A 17,105-nucleotide genomic window follows, 5' to 3' on the forward strand; every position below is an offset into this window, starting at 1 on the left:
TGTGGTCTAAACCACAGAGCCTAGGACTTGCCGATCGGAAGGTCGGTGGTTCCAATCCCCGTGACGGGGTGAGCGCCCGTTGCTCAGTCCCAGCTCCTGCCAACCTAGCAGTTCGAAAGCACATCAAAGTGCAAGTAGATAAATAGGTACCGCTCTGGCAGGAAGGTAAACGGCGTTTCCATGCGCTCTTTGGTTTCACCAGAAGCGGCTTAGTCATGCTGGCCACATGACCCAGAAAAGCTGTCTGTGGACAAATGTCGGCTTCCTCGGGCCAGTAAAGCGAGATGAGCGCCACAACCCCAGAGTCGTTCGCGAGTTGACTTAACTGTCAGGGGTCCTTTACCTTTACCTTTTTAAGTGATAAGAGTAGAAATAAGAGATTATACTGGCAATCACAGGCCTTCCAAATATACATCTGGCCAGTTATTGCTCTGCTGGGTGGCTCAGAATGGTGCCCAGCGCCATCCCTTCCCAGCTGTTTCACATACTGCATGTTTGGACATAGACACACATACCTACCTTCTTAGAAGGGAGTGGCAAAAATGAGACATTGTAATGTTGCCAAGGACAGGGACCCAGAGTATAACAATAACTTTAGTCATCTCAGGAGGGTGGACCAAGGGAAAGGAAAGACTAGGTGAAGTCTGGAAATTATTTTGAAGCCAGCAACTGGTGGGCAATGAGGACTCTGTGGATCGACTACTACTCTTGACTGCCCTTCAAATGCAACTTCCTATTCTAGGCCGAGGAGGAAAGGTAGTTGGCTATAGATATATAAGAGCAGCAGCCAACAACCATGTGCATGTAAGAAAGGACAACAGTCTGAAGGTACCAGGGCTTTTAACTGCAATGGACTGAGGGGGGTGGGAATGAATGCTGGTAGAAGACCATGCATGATGGCTGAGATACCTGCCATACAAATGTGCTCTGAGAGATATCCTACTGGAATAATACGTTAACTATGGAGAAAGTCATGGAGGTGCCTACAAAAAGCAAAGCGCTACAAGTAAAACCAAGACTAATAAATCATTGTTTTGAGAAGTCCACCAAACATTGATACTTACGGCGGTGTGACGCCTTTTGGAAGTCCTAGTGCGTTGACAGAGATGGGAGTTGGCTGGGATGGCAGCATGGAGCTGAGGAAGGCAGCTGGGGACTGGCCGGAGTTTGAAAACCTTGATGTTGGAGAAAGGCTGCCAGAGGGTGAAGGGGCAGAAGTCGGGAGAGGAGGTGGTGGAGGTGGCGGCAGTGGAAAGAAATCGGCGGCTGGAAAAGATGATGTTGGACTGAAAACTGGTGGAGGTGGAGGCGGTGGAGAAGGAGACCACGGGTACTCCCCCTCCGGAGCAAATGGCTGAGAGAAAGAGGGAGCAGATGTTCTGCCAAATTGTTTCTGAGAAGCTGTTGGAGACATGGGAGATGGAAGGCTTGATGTTGAAGATCCGGAGGAAGGAGTCACGTAGCTGGAAGCAGGGCTGATGTTCTGCGCAGCAATGAACTGCTTAGGACGGGCATAGTTGAAGGAGCCGGATGACTGCATGGCGGGAGCAGAATGGGAGTTCAGAACGCTCATTTGCCCAGGAGAAGTGGCAGAGTGACTTGACTCAAGTTCTTGGAATGAAGGTGGAGGGGGGAAAGTTGGAGACAAGGGCAGAGTCTGATGGAAACCAGCTTGCTGCTGAGGGCACCACTGGGCAGATTCTTTTTCCAGTCGGATTTGGTTTTGCAGCTGCTGAAGCCTTAGAGGGTCCCTGTATTTAAAAACAGGAGAAAACAAATTTAATTTTGTGTTGTGTTGTGAACAATGCCAACAACAAAAAGAGAAATGCCAGTTTGGTCCTATGCGGATAAACATTCTTGACCTACATTCCCTGTTAGCAGATGAGAAGTGGGGCATGGGAATCCCAGCTTATACCCTGCCATGTGTACATTCTTTGCCTCCTTTCTTGATTATAGGCTGCACCTGCACCAAGCTAGACAGAATTACCACTGTTACAAGGATTTGAAGCTGTTTTTTTCCCAAATCCTGATGGAAAGGTACCTTGCATAGTGATAGCCATGGTTAAGGTGAGCATAGATGCTTTAACCATGGTGAAGACCTGGCAGCAATGGCAGAAACAGAGAGAATCTGCAAATGGAAGTGGACATGGGGGAAGATACAGACAATTTCCCCTCTCGTAACCATTATAGCTGTACCACACCCTTATCTGCGTGTGAACCAGAGCTTTTAAATAATGCCCCCCCCCGAAGTTAGCAGTACAAATGATACAAACCAAAACTAAGGAATGCTTAAATATAAATGCACAATAAACAAACAAACAAACACACCTATGTACCAGATTAGCTGAGACAATAATCTCATTCCAGGAAATATTGTTCTCAGCTTCCTTATGATGAAAAAAGATTTACTACCCTGCAAAAATTCATTGTGAATGCCAAAAATAATATTGCTATCACAAAACAATGAAACACATGACAGAATGCAGCAACATCATCAGCTCTTTATATACGGCTGCAATCCTATGCGCACTGACTTGGGAGTTGGTCCCACTGAACAGAGCTGGCTTTACAGTCCAATCCTACTCATGCTTACTAAGTTCACAGAAGCCTAACCTGCAAACCAACCAATCATTAGTCTGCTTGTAAGTCATAAAAGGGCCTGATGGACTTAGTACCTCCTCCACTCACCCTGCTATATTTCCATGTTGCAGGTACAGGAAAGGGCCTTGACCAGGATAGAAACATGGGCTGATGGAGGGGGCAAGGCATGCTCCACCCCACCTCCCGCAATGCACTCCCTTCCCTGGATGCGGTTCCTTTCCACCTCTAGCAACCATGCAAGAGCTTAAACACAAGGCTGTGCAAAAAAAGCCCACCCCAAACTCTTTAACTTGTATTTAATTATTTCCCACACATCTATATTGGACTCTCCAGGGTTTAAACAAGAGAAGATTTCCTATCTCCCTTGAAGTTGGCACATTTGGTGAATGCCTGCTTCCTGTGTAACCTGCCCCAGGCTCATAGCAAGGGTGGAACAAGTAGGACCGCACCACCACCTGGGGTGCTTTACTTCACCTAAGCTTTAAAATAGGGTCGCCCCCCGCAAAAGGAGAATAAGAGCTTGGTTTACAATAAGAACATGAATGGCTTAAACAACAGTTTCAGGCAGGATAGGGTAGGGGGTTATTGTTGGATTTGAGTGAAAGGAAGAAGCCGTGGAAGCTACAGAGTCTGGTGTGTGTGTGTGTGTGTGTGTGTGTGTGTGTGTGTGTGTGTTTATAGTGGAACTTCTAAATATTTGTGCATGGGACAGCGGCCAGCCACTGTGCCACATAATGCACGCAAACTATTTTAGCAAGTATTATATGCAAGTTCACACCCATGCACTCAAAGGGCTACAGCTGCTCTTCTGTAGCAATGCTACATTCTCAACAAAACCTCAATCCAAGCAAATATCAGCTTTATCCTTGTGTGGTCTTTATTGGAAGATTCATCCGTCTTGTTTACATGCTGTCTATCACAGCTAGAAAGCCACAAATAGTCCTAAATGTTCCAGATGCTGTTCTTTCTCTTTTAATATTATTATGTGTGCACACCTTTTTCTCTTTTAGTATATCTGCCCTATAAATATTTATATCATAGCTGACAACTTTAAAATCTTGGCCTGGATATTGCCCTGCAAGTGAAGTCTCATATATTACGTGGTCTTGACTGTTGCAGCCTAGCAGATGCGCAAAAGCAGTAGTCATCTAGTAGCTGACTCTGAAGAGAATATTCTTCCCACACACATGGCAAATGTTACATAAATACAAAGGCTTCCAACCTAAAACATGCAGTTAGGGCGAGGTTGGGTCTGTCACAATTAACGGCGAGGAGAAGGGCTGTAGCTGAGTGGTAGAGCACTGGCATTTCCACTCAGGGCAAGGAAAGACACCCTGACTGTACTCTGGGGAGCCCCTGCCAGTTAGTGTAGAAGAGGGATGGAGGCCTAGGCCTGCCAATTGGGCCTATGCAGCCATTTTGTCTAGCCACGCCCTCCTGTCACTCACTTGTCATTAGGTGCAGATCATGGCCATGGCTGTTTAACTTTGGTGGTGAATACAGAAGCCCAGCTTGGATTGGTTCCACTCAGCAGATCCCAATCAGAGCTCCCGAGTGGCACTGACCCCTGTTGCAAGCTTAAGAGTGTGATCCCAAGTGTTCCTTGACAGCATGGCCTACGTTAAGCTCTGTTTAAATGCAGCACCGAATGCAAGTCTTGCTGGCTTCTGGTGGGCACAGCTCCACCTGACATCCACCCACCTGTCAAAAACAGAGATCTGTGGACGTGTAAAAAAGCTTTAAAAAAGGTAAATTACCCCTGGGCGGTTAAGTCCAGTCAAAGGTGACTATGGGGTTGTGGTGCTCATCTTGCTTTCAGGCCGAGGGAGGTGGCGTTTGTCCACAGACAGCATTTCCGGGTCATGTGGCCAGCATGACTAAAACCGCTTCTGGTGCAATGGAACACTGTGACAGAAACCAGAGCGCACGGAAACACCGTTTACCTTCCCACCACAGCGGTATCTATTTAACTACTTGCACTGGTGTGCTTTCAAACTGCTGGTTGGCAGGAGCTGGGACAGAGCAATGGGAACTCACCCCGCCATGGGGATTTGAACCGCCAACCTTCTGATTGGCAAAGCCCAGGAGGCTCAGTGGTTTGGACCACAGCACCACCACTTTGGGATCCGGCCTGCCTGACCAAGATGGTCTCCCACCCCTTGTGTAGACAATACTAAGCTAGATGGGCCAGTGGCCTGACATGCTATAAGGCAGTTTTTATATCCCCAACATCAGACAGGGATGGGGAACCTATGGTCCTGCAGCTGTAACTGGACTACAATTCCCATCGCCCTGGGTGATGGGCCACCCTGGCAATGTTGCTTCGGATTAATGGGAGTCAGGAGTGAAGCAACATCTGAGCCATTCCTTAAGAGTAACATCTGCTCTTACAATAGAAAAATTCTTCAGGGAGGACCCACTGGAAGTAATTTACAATTTACAAGTGGGGCACAAGCCACGGGACTGAACTGAAATGACAAGCTCCAGCACGGCTCCTGTTTATATCAGTTGGGATTTATGTGTCATCAAATCTGCTTGGCTGGCTGACAGTGGTACTGTAATTAAGCAGAATTAAGAACGGTTTTTTTTGGTCCTTTCCCTTCTAAAGCACTTTCATTGGATTACAAGGATGTCACGCAGTTGATTTATGAAACCAGTTGTGCAAGGCTTGTCTTTAATGGTAGGAAACTGAAAATGCTTGCTTCCTTTAGGCCCGCTACATTGAGAAGTAGAAGTTGTGAGTATTCCGCCTCTAATAAGTGTTGCAGATTATCAACCGACTGAATAGCAACGTTTATCTACCACTCACCAGAAGAATCTAATATGCATTTGACGGTGCCATCTGCACTGGAAGCTGGGTTTGGCACAAAGCTGCTGAGCCCAAACATGGAAGTTTCTCAGGCTTTGATTTGCTTCCTCTGCCTACACATCCCTCCACTCCTCAGCTCCTGCCCATCCCTAACACCTGTGGTTTGCCAGTGAACTCTGAACCTAAACGTAAATCAGCAAAGCACAGGTGGCCCAACCAGCTTCAAACCATTGCTCAATATCCTAGTTTGTCCACCCCTCGCACACCACCGACATCGGTTCAAGCCTAAGAAGAAATGATTGTTTGGGCTTTGCAATCCAATAATATGTGAATGTGATGCCTAAATGCGGCTGCAGTTAGTATAGTTGTAATGCTAAACCACAGTTAAATGAGACAGCAGAGGAATTCAAACCAAGGAGAGGGGGCAGGAGATATGCCTCTCCCCAGCCTATGTAAAGACCACTGAGATGATTCCTCACATCTGGAGTATGCGGAAGGGCTAAGGAATGGGAGTCACGCAATTCCTGCACGTGCATAATGCAGAACAGCCCCGTTAACCTGACATTAACTGTCAAATGAGGCAGAGGGGATAACAGCACAGGAAAGGCAGCAGAGTCAAGGCAACGAGCCATAAGCAAACGCATTGCAGTCCCGGTTTGAGGGTGGTTCTATTTTGAGTTATCTGCGTTGACCATGTGGCCTGAGCTGTAGAAAAAACTGCTCGACAGAGGGCCTGAAAAACCTAAGCACGTCAGAGTTACAAGAAGCTGGGGAGGAAAAGAGCAATGCACAATTCAAGCTGGAGGCTTCTGTTTGGGGGAAAAAGCAGGCCGTAAATCAAAACAATGGCGAAAGGGCTCTTCACAAACCTCTTCCTTGGAAAGGAAACAGCAACCTGCACCACAATCTGTCAATACAATGTCTCTGTATTTACTGTGCATATTCCTTCAAATCGTGGAACACCAGTGCATTATGTTGACTCATTCATGCATACCAGTAGCCATCAACTGTACACAAGGCAAGCTTTGAATATACAAAATCATTCTAGGCTGGCACTTTGCTGAGGCTTAGTTAAAGAGACCACTTACATGATTAATGCTGCAAGATAAGTGATGTTGCACAACTTCCAGAACTCACATTTGGCAAGGCCTACAAGAAAGCAGTTTTGCTATCACTCTCCCAGAAGAGTGAGTGATTCAAAGAATGCAATGTGCTGCGTTCTGGAAAAGTCTGTCCTTGGTATCCTGTACGTGTTTGTTCATCTTTATTCCAGTGAAACATCCGGAATAGCTTGTACCACTATGCATTTTGCTGCAGAATAATGGCTGAAGTTGACTCAACTTTCTTCTTTTACAAAAGTTCTTCTGCATTCATTCTAGAGATTTTTAAAAATAAAATTCAAGACTCATTCATATTGATGCAGCACTTCTGCCCAAAACTGAATTTGGTGGCAGATCAGAGATTACTTTATGGTGAAATTATCCACAGAACCTATAGAATGAATTATTATGACATGCTTCCAGGCCCTGGAAACATTCTAATACTCAGCATGACATCACAGAAAGACTTCACTCATCCAGCCTTGTAAAACAAACAAGCAAACAAGCCAACAAACCAGTGAGTTCCCAAAAGCCTGTTGGAATAAAACAATAATTCATCAACCAACAATTTGCTGCCCTTTCATGACACCAAAAATCAGTTGCCTTAGGCTGCTACCTCACTCTGCCTAATGCTAGGGCCAGGCCTTTCCAAGTGACATAGGCTCTAACACAGAGCCAAGCTCCCCGATTTCAATGTTTCCAAGCTTGCCTTGTCCTGTGCTGGACTGTAGCCATACGACAGAGTTCATCAAATACGTTCTGAAAAGGAAACTTATTTTTAGGAAAGACAAAAAGACATTCCAACTGTATTAACGGAAGCCTGTTTTAGGATATACTCATCTATTTCTGCTTTTACCAACTTTCCTGCCTTATCAACATGAAACCCGGCATTTCCCAATTTTATTTTGTTATCTGCCAAATAGGCCTCAAGCTAAAGTTTGCCCTGAGGAAACCAGAAGCAGTGATAAGACTAGTACTTGGTGAGAACGTGCGATGTCTCTCAGCAATTCTTCCATTTACAGGAAGCATTTTTCATATTACTATAATATTTCTTCAAAAACATGCACCCATTAAGATAGCCAAGGATGGCTAAAAATAAGAAAATGCTCAATAAGTCAAAGACACAACTCAGCTATTATAAATGCCTAAATTCAAAACTTTTATCAAATTAAACAAATGCCAACACAGCTCATGGCTCCTTCAACAGTTGGGACAGGAGAGAAGAATTAAGTACAGTCATTTTTCTACTACTGAAGTACTGCAATGGAAGAAACTGCACCTAATAACATCTTCCCTATAACACAAAATGTCTAAAGGCAATGGATTCCTTTAGGAAACATTCAAGATAACAAAAAGAAGACCTCAAACCCAGCAGCCTTCCTCGGCAAGTTTCAAAGGTGATTATGGGGTGCAGCTCTCATCTCGCTTAAGGCTGAAGGAGCTGGCGTTTGTCCACAGACAGCTTTCCGGGTAATGTGGCCAGGACAACCTCTGTTACAACGGGACACTGGGACGAGTGCCGGAGCACACGGAAACGCCGTTTACTTTCCTGCCGCAGTGGTACCTATTTATCTACTTGCATTGGTATGCTTTCGAATTGCTAGGTTGGCAGAAGCTGGGACAGAGCAACGGGAGCTCACTCTGTTGCGGGGATTTGAACTGCCAACCTTCCGTTCAGCAAGCACAAGAGGCTCAGTGGTTTAGACCACAGCCTTACAACAACTCTGTGAAATAGGTTAGGGCTGAGAGTGTGTGAATGGCTCAGTGAGTTTCACTGGCTGAGCAGGGATTTGAACCCTAGTCTCCCAGGTCCTAGCCAAACATTCTAACCGCTGCACCATACTGGCTCTAAACTCCTTCAATGAGCAGAGGGGGAATATAGTCTGCTTTGGTAACAAAAGTCTTCTTCAGGCATTCTGAACAAGGTTTAAGGAAACATGCAAGGAGGAGACAGCATACACAGACTTGCAAACTCTGCTCCTCCATCCTTCATACTGCTGCACTACACATGTTTAGTGACTGTCTGCAATGGGGAAGACTCCTGTACTTGAGGAGGCTCTCAGGTGTTTTGAAACTCTTATTTTCTAGTGTTTCAAAAGGCAACACAGCCTCCACAAGTACAGGAGACTTACTAGCTATAGACAGTCACTGGGGAACATGTGGAGGGCAATGCTTACAGGAATGGCGGAAGGGACCTAGTGCATTTGTGAATACTCTTTCCTCCTTGCATTTGTGAACACACTTTCCTCCTTACAGGTTGACTATTCAGAATGCTCCAAAAGGCTAAACACAGTACCAGTTAAGCCATCCTACTCAACTTTCTCTCCTTATAAATATCTCAGCTCCTAGTTCAAGAAACATAGGCGGCAGTTATTCCAGATTAATTAATCCATAATTAAAAATGCAATCTTTCTTTTTAAACTGACAAGCACCCCAACTACCCACCACCATTTTTAGATTTTAACAGTTTTTCTGCCAGACAAACTTAGGGCAGGGGCTGAGCTAGGCAGTCTTCATGTATATTTCAGACTTATGACCCTCAAAGATAAAATGACCCCCTGGATCCAATGTGGGCTACATAAAATAATCCCTAAAAAGCAGTCTAATATTTGTGTGCCAGGAGAGATTCTGCCTTTTCTTTCGCAAACTCTTATTAAAGCACTGCCTAAGTACACCACTGGTTGCTTGGTGATACTGATGCTTTTATGATGTCACTGTTGTCATAGAAACCAATTGTCCACACAAGTGAAAATCCCATCTGCCACTAGAAGAGCATGGGAAGCTAAGAGAGGAGGCAACACCTTGAGTCTGGCAGGATCAAAGCTGCTCAACTAAAACACCATCACCACCGCTCTATGGCCCTGGGGACAGCTCCACCATAAAACAACAGATATGGCACATGAAATCGACTGGTTGCGCAGTCAGGCGGCCGTATGTAAAGTAAACCACTACTGCCCTGAAGGACAGAAAGACCAGGATCGCAAAATGATCTGTTTTGTTGATGTATCCAGCTTAAATATGAAGGACAAATGTCAGAGAGGAGGAGGATACAATCATCTTGACCTGGCGAGTTTGGAGGATAAAGAAGTTATTGTAATAAAAGACAACGAGCGAAACAATCCTAATAATACGGAAGGTGCGGTCTGCCTTTTCAAGCAAGGCTCCTCTGAGGAACTCAATGTTGTAAGCTGGCTGAGCAACGACCTTCAGAAATACGCAATTGGATTTCAGCATGCACTGAAACCTGCAAGTGGTTCTCGTAAAACTCAGCCCTACACCATCTCATCCGACAAACTGATCCCTACTACCCCTGGTCCAAGGGGATGCTCAGACGAACCTTCATATGTCAATAAACTCTGCTCCCTGGTTGTTCAAAAAGCACGTCAGGAGATCAAGGATAAACTGGAATGTAGCGGCATGCGCCAGCCCTCTACCGCTGACCGTAAGGTTTCAACTCCGGCATCCCCTGATAGTTGTTCAGAAAAGCCGTGGTCCCTGGATTTGCATGCAAAAGACATTTTCGGCATGGCATTGAAGATGATACAGCAACACTTAGTGGAAAAAAACAGGGAAGCTGTCCGTGAGTCACATTCCACTACCCCAAGCTACACTCACAGGGAGTCCGCAAATTATGACCGGGCTGGAGCATGTCAAAGACCCATATCTACCCCAGTGGCAGGTGGGTTACAAGATTCTCACCATGAACCAAAGCCAGGTATATCAGGGATCCTTTTGTCACTCGTCCAAAAGGTCTTGCGCGATGCTGCTTCGAGTATTGAGGACAGCGTCTGCGATGGGCACCGGGCTTATAAGCCACCCCCCACTTCGTAAATCAGGCTCAGGAGGGAAAAGGCCTTATCAAAAACAGACTAATGGAAGACGGGATATGTATGGCAATATGGATCAGATAAGCAAACAATTTATTGACCAGTTGGTGTGATCTGTGATGAAGTTGAGTCCATTCCTAGCCAAAGCAACCAGTGGTTCCAATTTAGTGACTGGTGACATCTCAAGAGAAGTGCAACTGTCACAATTGCTCATCATAAACCTCAGAAGGGCAAAAAAGAAGAAGACCTTTCTCCTGTGGGGGAAATCTGACAGGAGGCAACTGGGTCTAATCCATTCTGGGCACAATGGTTAACACACATAACCAGAAGGTCAATGTTTTATAGAGTAGAGAGTTCAAGCTTATGCCTCCTCCCGCACAGTTAATGGTTGCTTCTTAACTTGCTGCCCAAACTGAGGTCGACAAAATAAGAACGATGGAGAATTGTCTGGGAAGAGCTATAGCAAGGGGGATATATGGAAAGAGTTGCTGAGATACACTGGAAAACAACAGATGGATGCCACCATGGGAAAGACAGACAACTGGCTCCTTGCTACCATGGCAGGAGCCAACTTGTCCCTCTCTTATTGCTTCAGCCCAGCCTAGGCACCTAACCCACTCTTCTTTGGAACAACAACTGCCACCACCACAGCCTCATTGTTTAAAAACAACAACACAACAACAACCAACCAACAACAGCAGACACAGTGAATTCAACTGGTAGATAAAATTGTAGCTGGGCAAGATCATCAATTAAAAACATTGTAAAAAGTGAAAGCCGAAGGAGACTCTTTTGTTAATCCACTGGACAGGTTCCTCCCACCAGGTTCTCTGAGAACTTAGAATGCTGCTTTAAGAAAGCCAAGGTTCTCCAGCTGGAAGGTGCTATTCAAAACCAGGCAAATTAAGCATGCTTTTGCTTAATTTGCTTTCTTAGCAATGACCATGAAATGCTTGTTTTGCAGAACTTGGATGAGGTTTTGGGCAGTGATTAGGAAACAGGGCTTAACTTCTAGAGGAGTAAGATACAGTATAGGGAAAAGGGGACATAGAGGGACAGACTAGGGGCAAAACTCACCTTCATATCACAGGATCTATTACTGCCTGCCTGATTTAACTTTCTCAACATATCCATTATTTATTGCTGAGAATGAGAATACATCTTATTCCCAAGATTTGGCAGGGCAGGGGTAAGCCACATCGTGGAGTGTGGTCATAGCCATGCATGCTAACTTCTAGACCAATTGATCTTAAATACTTTTTAATGGCTCAAGAGCATGGGCTTGTTCACAGAACATCTTCAAAGTGATCCCACCAAATGATCACAAAACACATCACCTTTTAACTCAGGTTGCATTTTGGGGTATTTTCCAATGTGTGAAACTCACGGGCTCCTGGTATCAGGTGGCAAGGCAATGGGAGGTTTCATCACTGAAATGGGGCTGAGAAGGTGCACAGACTTTTTAGGTAGTAGAGGGAAGCAGAATTGTGACTTTATTTCAGGAGGAGGCTGCTATGCGCCTCTTGGAGCCACCAGTGCCACACAAGTGCTGGAATAATCCCCACTCACCACTGCAGCTCCAAGACTGGGAGGAAAGCTGGAAACACCCAAGGGCATTCCCTCCCTCTCTCACACACAATGGCAACAAGCACAATAGTGGTGACCAGGAGAGCATCTTCTTTAATGACGAAGTATGATAAGGTGGGTCATAAGAAACAGTTTTTAAAAGGTGTGAACCATTTATGAAAAGTCCTTTCAGGTTGCACATTGCCGTCACTCCCTTGTGCAGAAAAAAAAGTGCTCAGAGGCCAGCTTGTACTAGGTGAGCCACCTGTAACAGGAATAAGGACAAGCGCGAGTGGACTACAGAAACTGACGAAGAGCTACATTTTGATATGCAGACCCTGTTCCAGTTGTATGAGTGAATGTGGATGATTTTCTGAACAATTCTCATCTCTGTAGGTAGTAAAGATGATAGGGAGGGTAACAAATGTGGAATGTAGCAGGCCCACAACTCACACAGGGTCTATGTTCCAGGGATTGCACCTAAAGCCAAAACTGCATATAGTCAAAACCCATTGGGTTCAATAGTGAGTGGGATTGCCAAAGTCATTTCCCCAGAATCCTGCACCTTTCTCACCCCCTTTTAATTTTTGGGGTAAAGCTGAATGCACGTAAGTTAAAAGCGTGCAAGTTGCAGACTTACTGTCCGCCCTTTTTCGGGCTGTACATTGTGAGGTATCTTTGACAACCATTTTATTCAATGACATACTGCATGAATGTCTGGTAATTTTTAACCCAAACGAAAAAGCAATGTATTTTATCACCCAGTCCACAGATCTTTTTCTACTACAGCTATATCCAGGCACTATAATTGCTAATGTCATTATCCAAAGCCGCCCACGATCTTAAGATTTAGCATTCATTGGTATTCCAAGTGCTGCTGTACAGGCTGATGGAAGTCATAGTCCAAAGCATTTGCAGGGCGCTGGCCTAGGGAAGGCGGCATCATATAACCACAATACAGACTATAAAGGGAGACATCAACAAGGACAAGGCACAATTCAGCAATTTGAATCCCCACTGCATGCCCCATGCTTTAGCTCACCCCATAGTATTTTGGGGAGTGGCTCATCACAAAAGCAGGTTCTTTTTTTTAGTTCAGATAGGAATTTTCTGTTAAACAAGAAATGATTGCACATCATCTGTGTTTGTATGCTGTCCAGGAAATACTTCATATGTTAGCTATGTCAGCTGCTATAATCCTATAGGAGATATTTAGTTCTTTGGAACCTGGTAACAGAAATACTAAGGCTGGGATATTCTTAAATCTACTCTTTTGGTAACAATTTAATTTGGGATTTGAAATTAGCATGAACTCTACCAGAAGAGGGGAGAAATTAGCTTGTTTAGTATGCTTTATACTTAAAAGGAAATTGGTTGTTTCGACTCCTGGCTGACCTAAAGTATACTTGTCAGTATTTAGCAGCATGATCTGCTTCCCTCGTGAACTGCTTCAACTGAATGAGTGGAAAAAGTATCTACAGTACATCTTGACAGGGCTGCTGCATCTCACTATCTCTATGAATACCTCATATATGCTTGCCAACAGATCCATAATTCTGCTATACTTCTAAGATGTGACAGAAAGGCAGAATGATTTCGAATGGCCCCTTGTCAGTTGCAAAATATCTTTCTGCTTTTTGTGCGGGTCACACACACAGCCATGTTGCCTAGACATCCCAAGGAGGATCACAGAATCATAGAACTGTAGAGTGAGAAGGGACCCTGAGAGCCATCTAGTCTAGCCCCTTGCAATTCTCTACTTTCTCAACATCTGCGTGCTACCAAATGGCCAGTGAAAGAAGGGTCTGAGACCTGTGCAACCCTTCCTTTCTCCCCAGCAAGAATGGGGCATCTGTGGCTCTCCAGGTTATGCTTGGGCTTCAACTCCCATCAATCCCCCACAGTCTGCATGGCCAGTTGCCAGGGATTAAAGGAGCTGGATTCCAATAAAGTCTTGGAAGGCTACTAGTGTCCCATCTCTGTTCTGGACAACACAGATTCTAAAATTCTGTTCTAGCATATTTCTTTGGGTCAGGAACTTCCCCTGCCCCTGCAAATGTAAAATTCTTGTTCAGAAAAAAGAAAAAAAGATGCAGTTGCGAAGAATGGGATGGGCGTACCAATAGACAAGGGAGCAAACATATTGAGCTTTACATTCCCAGCAGAAGCCTCTTAAGCAGTCTCGTTATCCCTAAACATCATTTAGCCAGGATTCTCTTCGATATATACTTATGGGTGAACTGGGGATTCCAACCTGTTTCAGCAACTGCAAGACTATGGACAGATGGAGATCTTCTACATTAATTCAAAAAGTAGCAATTTTGTGTATCCAGTAAAAAAAAAAAGAAAAGCACAGAATGCAAGGTTGTAAAGCTACTGTCATGAATCCCATGGAGATACATCATGGAAGGGATGGTTGGATTCTGAGGAAGAATGGGCAGAGCTTAGGGATTTGGAGATTAATGCCCATGGGAGGGTGGTAGGAGGATGGGGAAAGTGAAAAAGGCAACTCCAGAAGCCTGGTGGGAGGGGGAGGAGTCTAGGGAATGGAGAGTGGGATCAGGGGAGGGACTAAGCAGGTTGGCAGAGGAGTATTCCACCATGGTGACACCCTGAGTCAGATACCTCCTGCTGCAAAGTGGGCCTGACGCATCCCTCCTGCCAGTGAAGAGCTTCCAGCTTTGCGGAAGGTGAGAGAGTGAAACTGGATGCGTAACTGGCACAGAGTCCATCTCCATCTCCAAGGACATGGAGACACCAGCAGCAGCATGAACAAGCCTCACAGACCCAACTCATTTGAAGGAGCACCTGTTTGCATGCCAAGTCCCAAGTCACTGGCTGCTCACCATGCTATCAGCTGTGTCCACCTCGCTCTTCAAAAGGAAAGTGAGAGAGGCATATCACTTGTTGGATCAATATAGTTTGCACTTAGCCATCTATCTATACCTCTGATGTACCAGCTGCACCTTTTAACCTGTGCATTTCCTATGTAACCATAGACTCACAGCACTGTAGAGTTGGAAGGGACCCCGAGGGTCATCCAGCCCAACCCTGTGCCAAGCAAGTTTACGCAGCTAAACCTTTGCACAGTACTTGTCCTAGCCCTCGCTGCAGGACAAAGAACACTTGACTCTTAGCTTGGTTTCTGCCAAACATTCAGAAAAAAAATCACTCCCCTCACACCAGGGAAAACACGATCAGTTAGCACAAATGGTGAAGCCCACAGGTACTGGAATACGAAAATGAGGTGGAATCTGACCTCTTGGGTGATGCAGAAAGATGGGGAGCTGGGGTTGGAACGGCTCACACTTCCTCTAACAATTGCTCATGGTTCTGCAGGGAAACTTGCTTCACCCTGGGAAGCTCCTAGCACAAAGGTTTGCGTGTATTGACTTGAGCAGGTCTGAGAAATCACATTCCAAGTACTGAATCAGGACTGTCTTGCTTCACTGCTTGTCTTCTTCATTTCAGGTTATTATGTGGGTGACTCCTTCTTAGCATATCCTACCAACATCAGGTAACTGACACAATATATCCCATGTATTGTGCAAATGTCTGAAATAGTGTCCCCGCCCCACACTGCAAACCATCTTGGGAGATCTTGAAATAAAGCAACCCACATAACTAAGTGAGCAACATATACACATCCCCCTAGTGCAGAGAACAAATGAATTCCCTTTGTCCAGTGTTCGATTCTGAGAAGTGCCTGCAGCCCTGCACAAGACTGTTCCCTGGTAAAATAAAACCACTGCAAAGCAGAAATACTGTTGTCAGCAAGAAAAACAGGGTTTGTAAAAGTCATCAGGTAGAACAAAAGGCAATTAGGAAAAGCAAGAGGGGTGGAAACTCCATTTTTCCTCCATCATAGCCAGGCTGGTGGGGTTTGAGCAAACCACTTCCCTTTACTTGTAGCACACAAGGGAATTGATTGGGTAATGATACATTTGCCCAGGAATGCTCACAGGTAAATGATGTGTTTTTATAGCTGCAAAGCATGGAGAGATTCAGCAGTTGTGGTTTTGGTTAAGCTTGCCACAGGGTTGTAGTGACAGAAACCTATTGTCTAGAACACATTAAGAAAGAGAACTGAAACACTCTTTCCAAGGCTGAACAACAGCAACCCCAAATCTCCCCAGTGAATTATACATCTATTTAAACTCTGGGAGGTGGAAATTATAATTCGCAAATCAGACCAAGGCCTGGTACAGATATAATGCTGAACTATGATTTAACATTACAGAAAAAGCTTGCCCAAATTCCGTATTGCCAGCACTAACTGCCAGCAGCTTCCCAGGGTTTTCAAACAGGCAAATTTCCCAAGTCCAAGATGGCGGAGAATGAACCACAGATCTTCTGCAAAGCAAAGTATGTACAGCGGTACCTCGACTTACATACACTTCAGGTTACAGACTCCGCTAACCCAGAAATATTACCTCGGGTTAAGAACTTTGCTTCAGGATGAGAACAGAAATTTTGCTCCGGTGGCGTGGCAGTAGCAGGAGGCCCATTAGCTAAAGTGCTGCTTCAGGTTAAGAACAGTTTCAGGTTAGGAATGGACCTCCGGAACGAATTAAGTGCTTAACCCGAGGTACCACTGTATTCTACTACTAAGCTATGGAGTCTCCCTCACTTTTTTGCATGCATGAGGAAAATACGTAAAGATTTCAGTTTAGAACTAACCAGAGTTCCCTGTGGTGTCTGAACTGCAATTTGTTTCAAGTAGGGTTAATTAACCAATCAGGATATCAAACTGTGGCTGGGTTCTTGATTGTTTTAAGCGAGGACTCACAGCTCCTGAAGTTGGGCAGTCACAGGGATCTTTGTCAATTCTAAAGTGAAAGCGAAAACTTTCAGTCTCCTTGCAAGCACCGAGTAAGAGGAGGGTGGGGTACGCAAACTCCAGCCTGGTGCAAGCGTATTCCCATAACACGAAGTGAAATTTAAATCCACAATCAATTTTATACGACACTGAAAGATGGATTGGTTCATTAGCCTCTATTAGAGGCCAGGTTAACTTCTAACTACAAATAATGCTAAAGAGTTGAGGCACAGAAAAAGAAAGATGTTGTATTAAGAGCTGATTAGTCAAGGGGATTACTGTTTTACATGCCTCAAGACATACAGCCCCAAATACCACCCCAATTTTATGATCTTTTTTTAAAAGCATTTTTGCTTAAACCCATTTGATTGAACTAAGATGCT

The 17,105-nt window shown here is 45.0% G+C and overlaps 1 protein-coding gene across 14 annotated transcripts in view; it reads right to left on the bottom strand.

The window, feature by feature from the left end:
- The window catches only part of PALLD (palladin, cytoskeletal associated protein), a 216,108-nt gene that overhangs the window by 36,613 nt on the left and 162,390 nt on the right, over positions 1-17,105 (bottom strand). For 12 of the 14 annotated variants that reach the window (XM_083631008.1, XM_083631002.1, XM_083631009.1 and 9 more), the window contains one exon: positions 1,065-1,751. In XM_083631008.1, coding sequence (XP_083487134.1) covers positions 1,065-1,751 — 687 coding nt within the window. Of the gene's footprint in view, positions 1-1,064; positions 1,752-6,498; positions 6,901-17,105 lie in introns of those variants that run through there. The other 2 variants (XM_083631005.1, XM_083631004.1) reach the window with 2 other exon arrangements.

The sequence above is a fragment of the Podarcis filfolensis genome (genome assembly GCF_964270895.1).
Source record: "Podarcis filfolensis genome assembly, chromosome: 9".
Classification (NCBI taxonomy): domain Eukaryota; kingdom Metazoa; phylum Chordata; class Lepidosauria; order Squamata; family Lacertidae; genus Podarcis; species Podarcis filfolensis.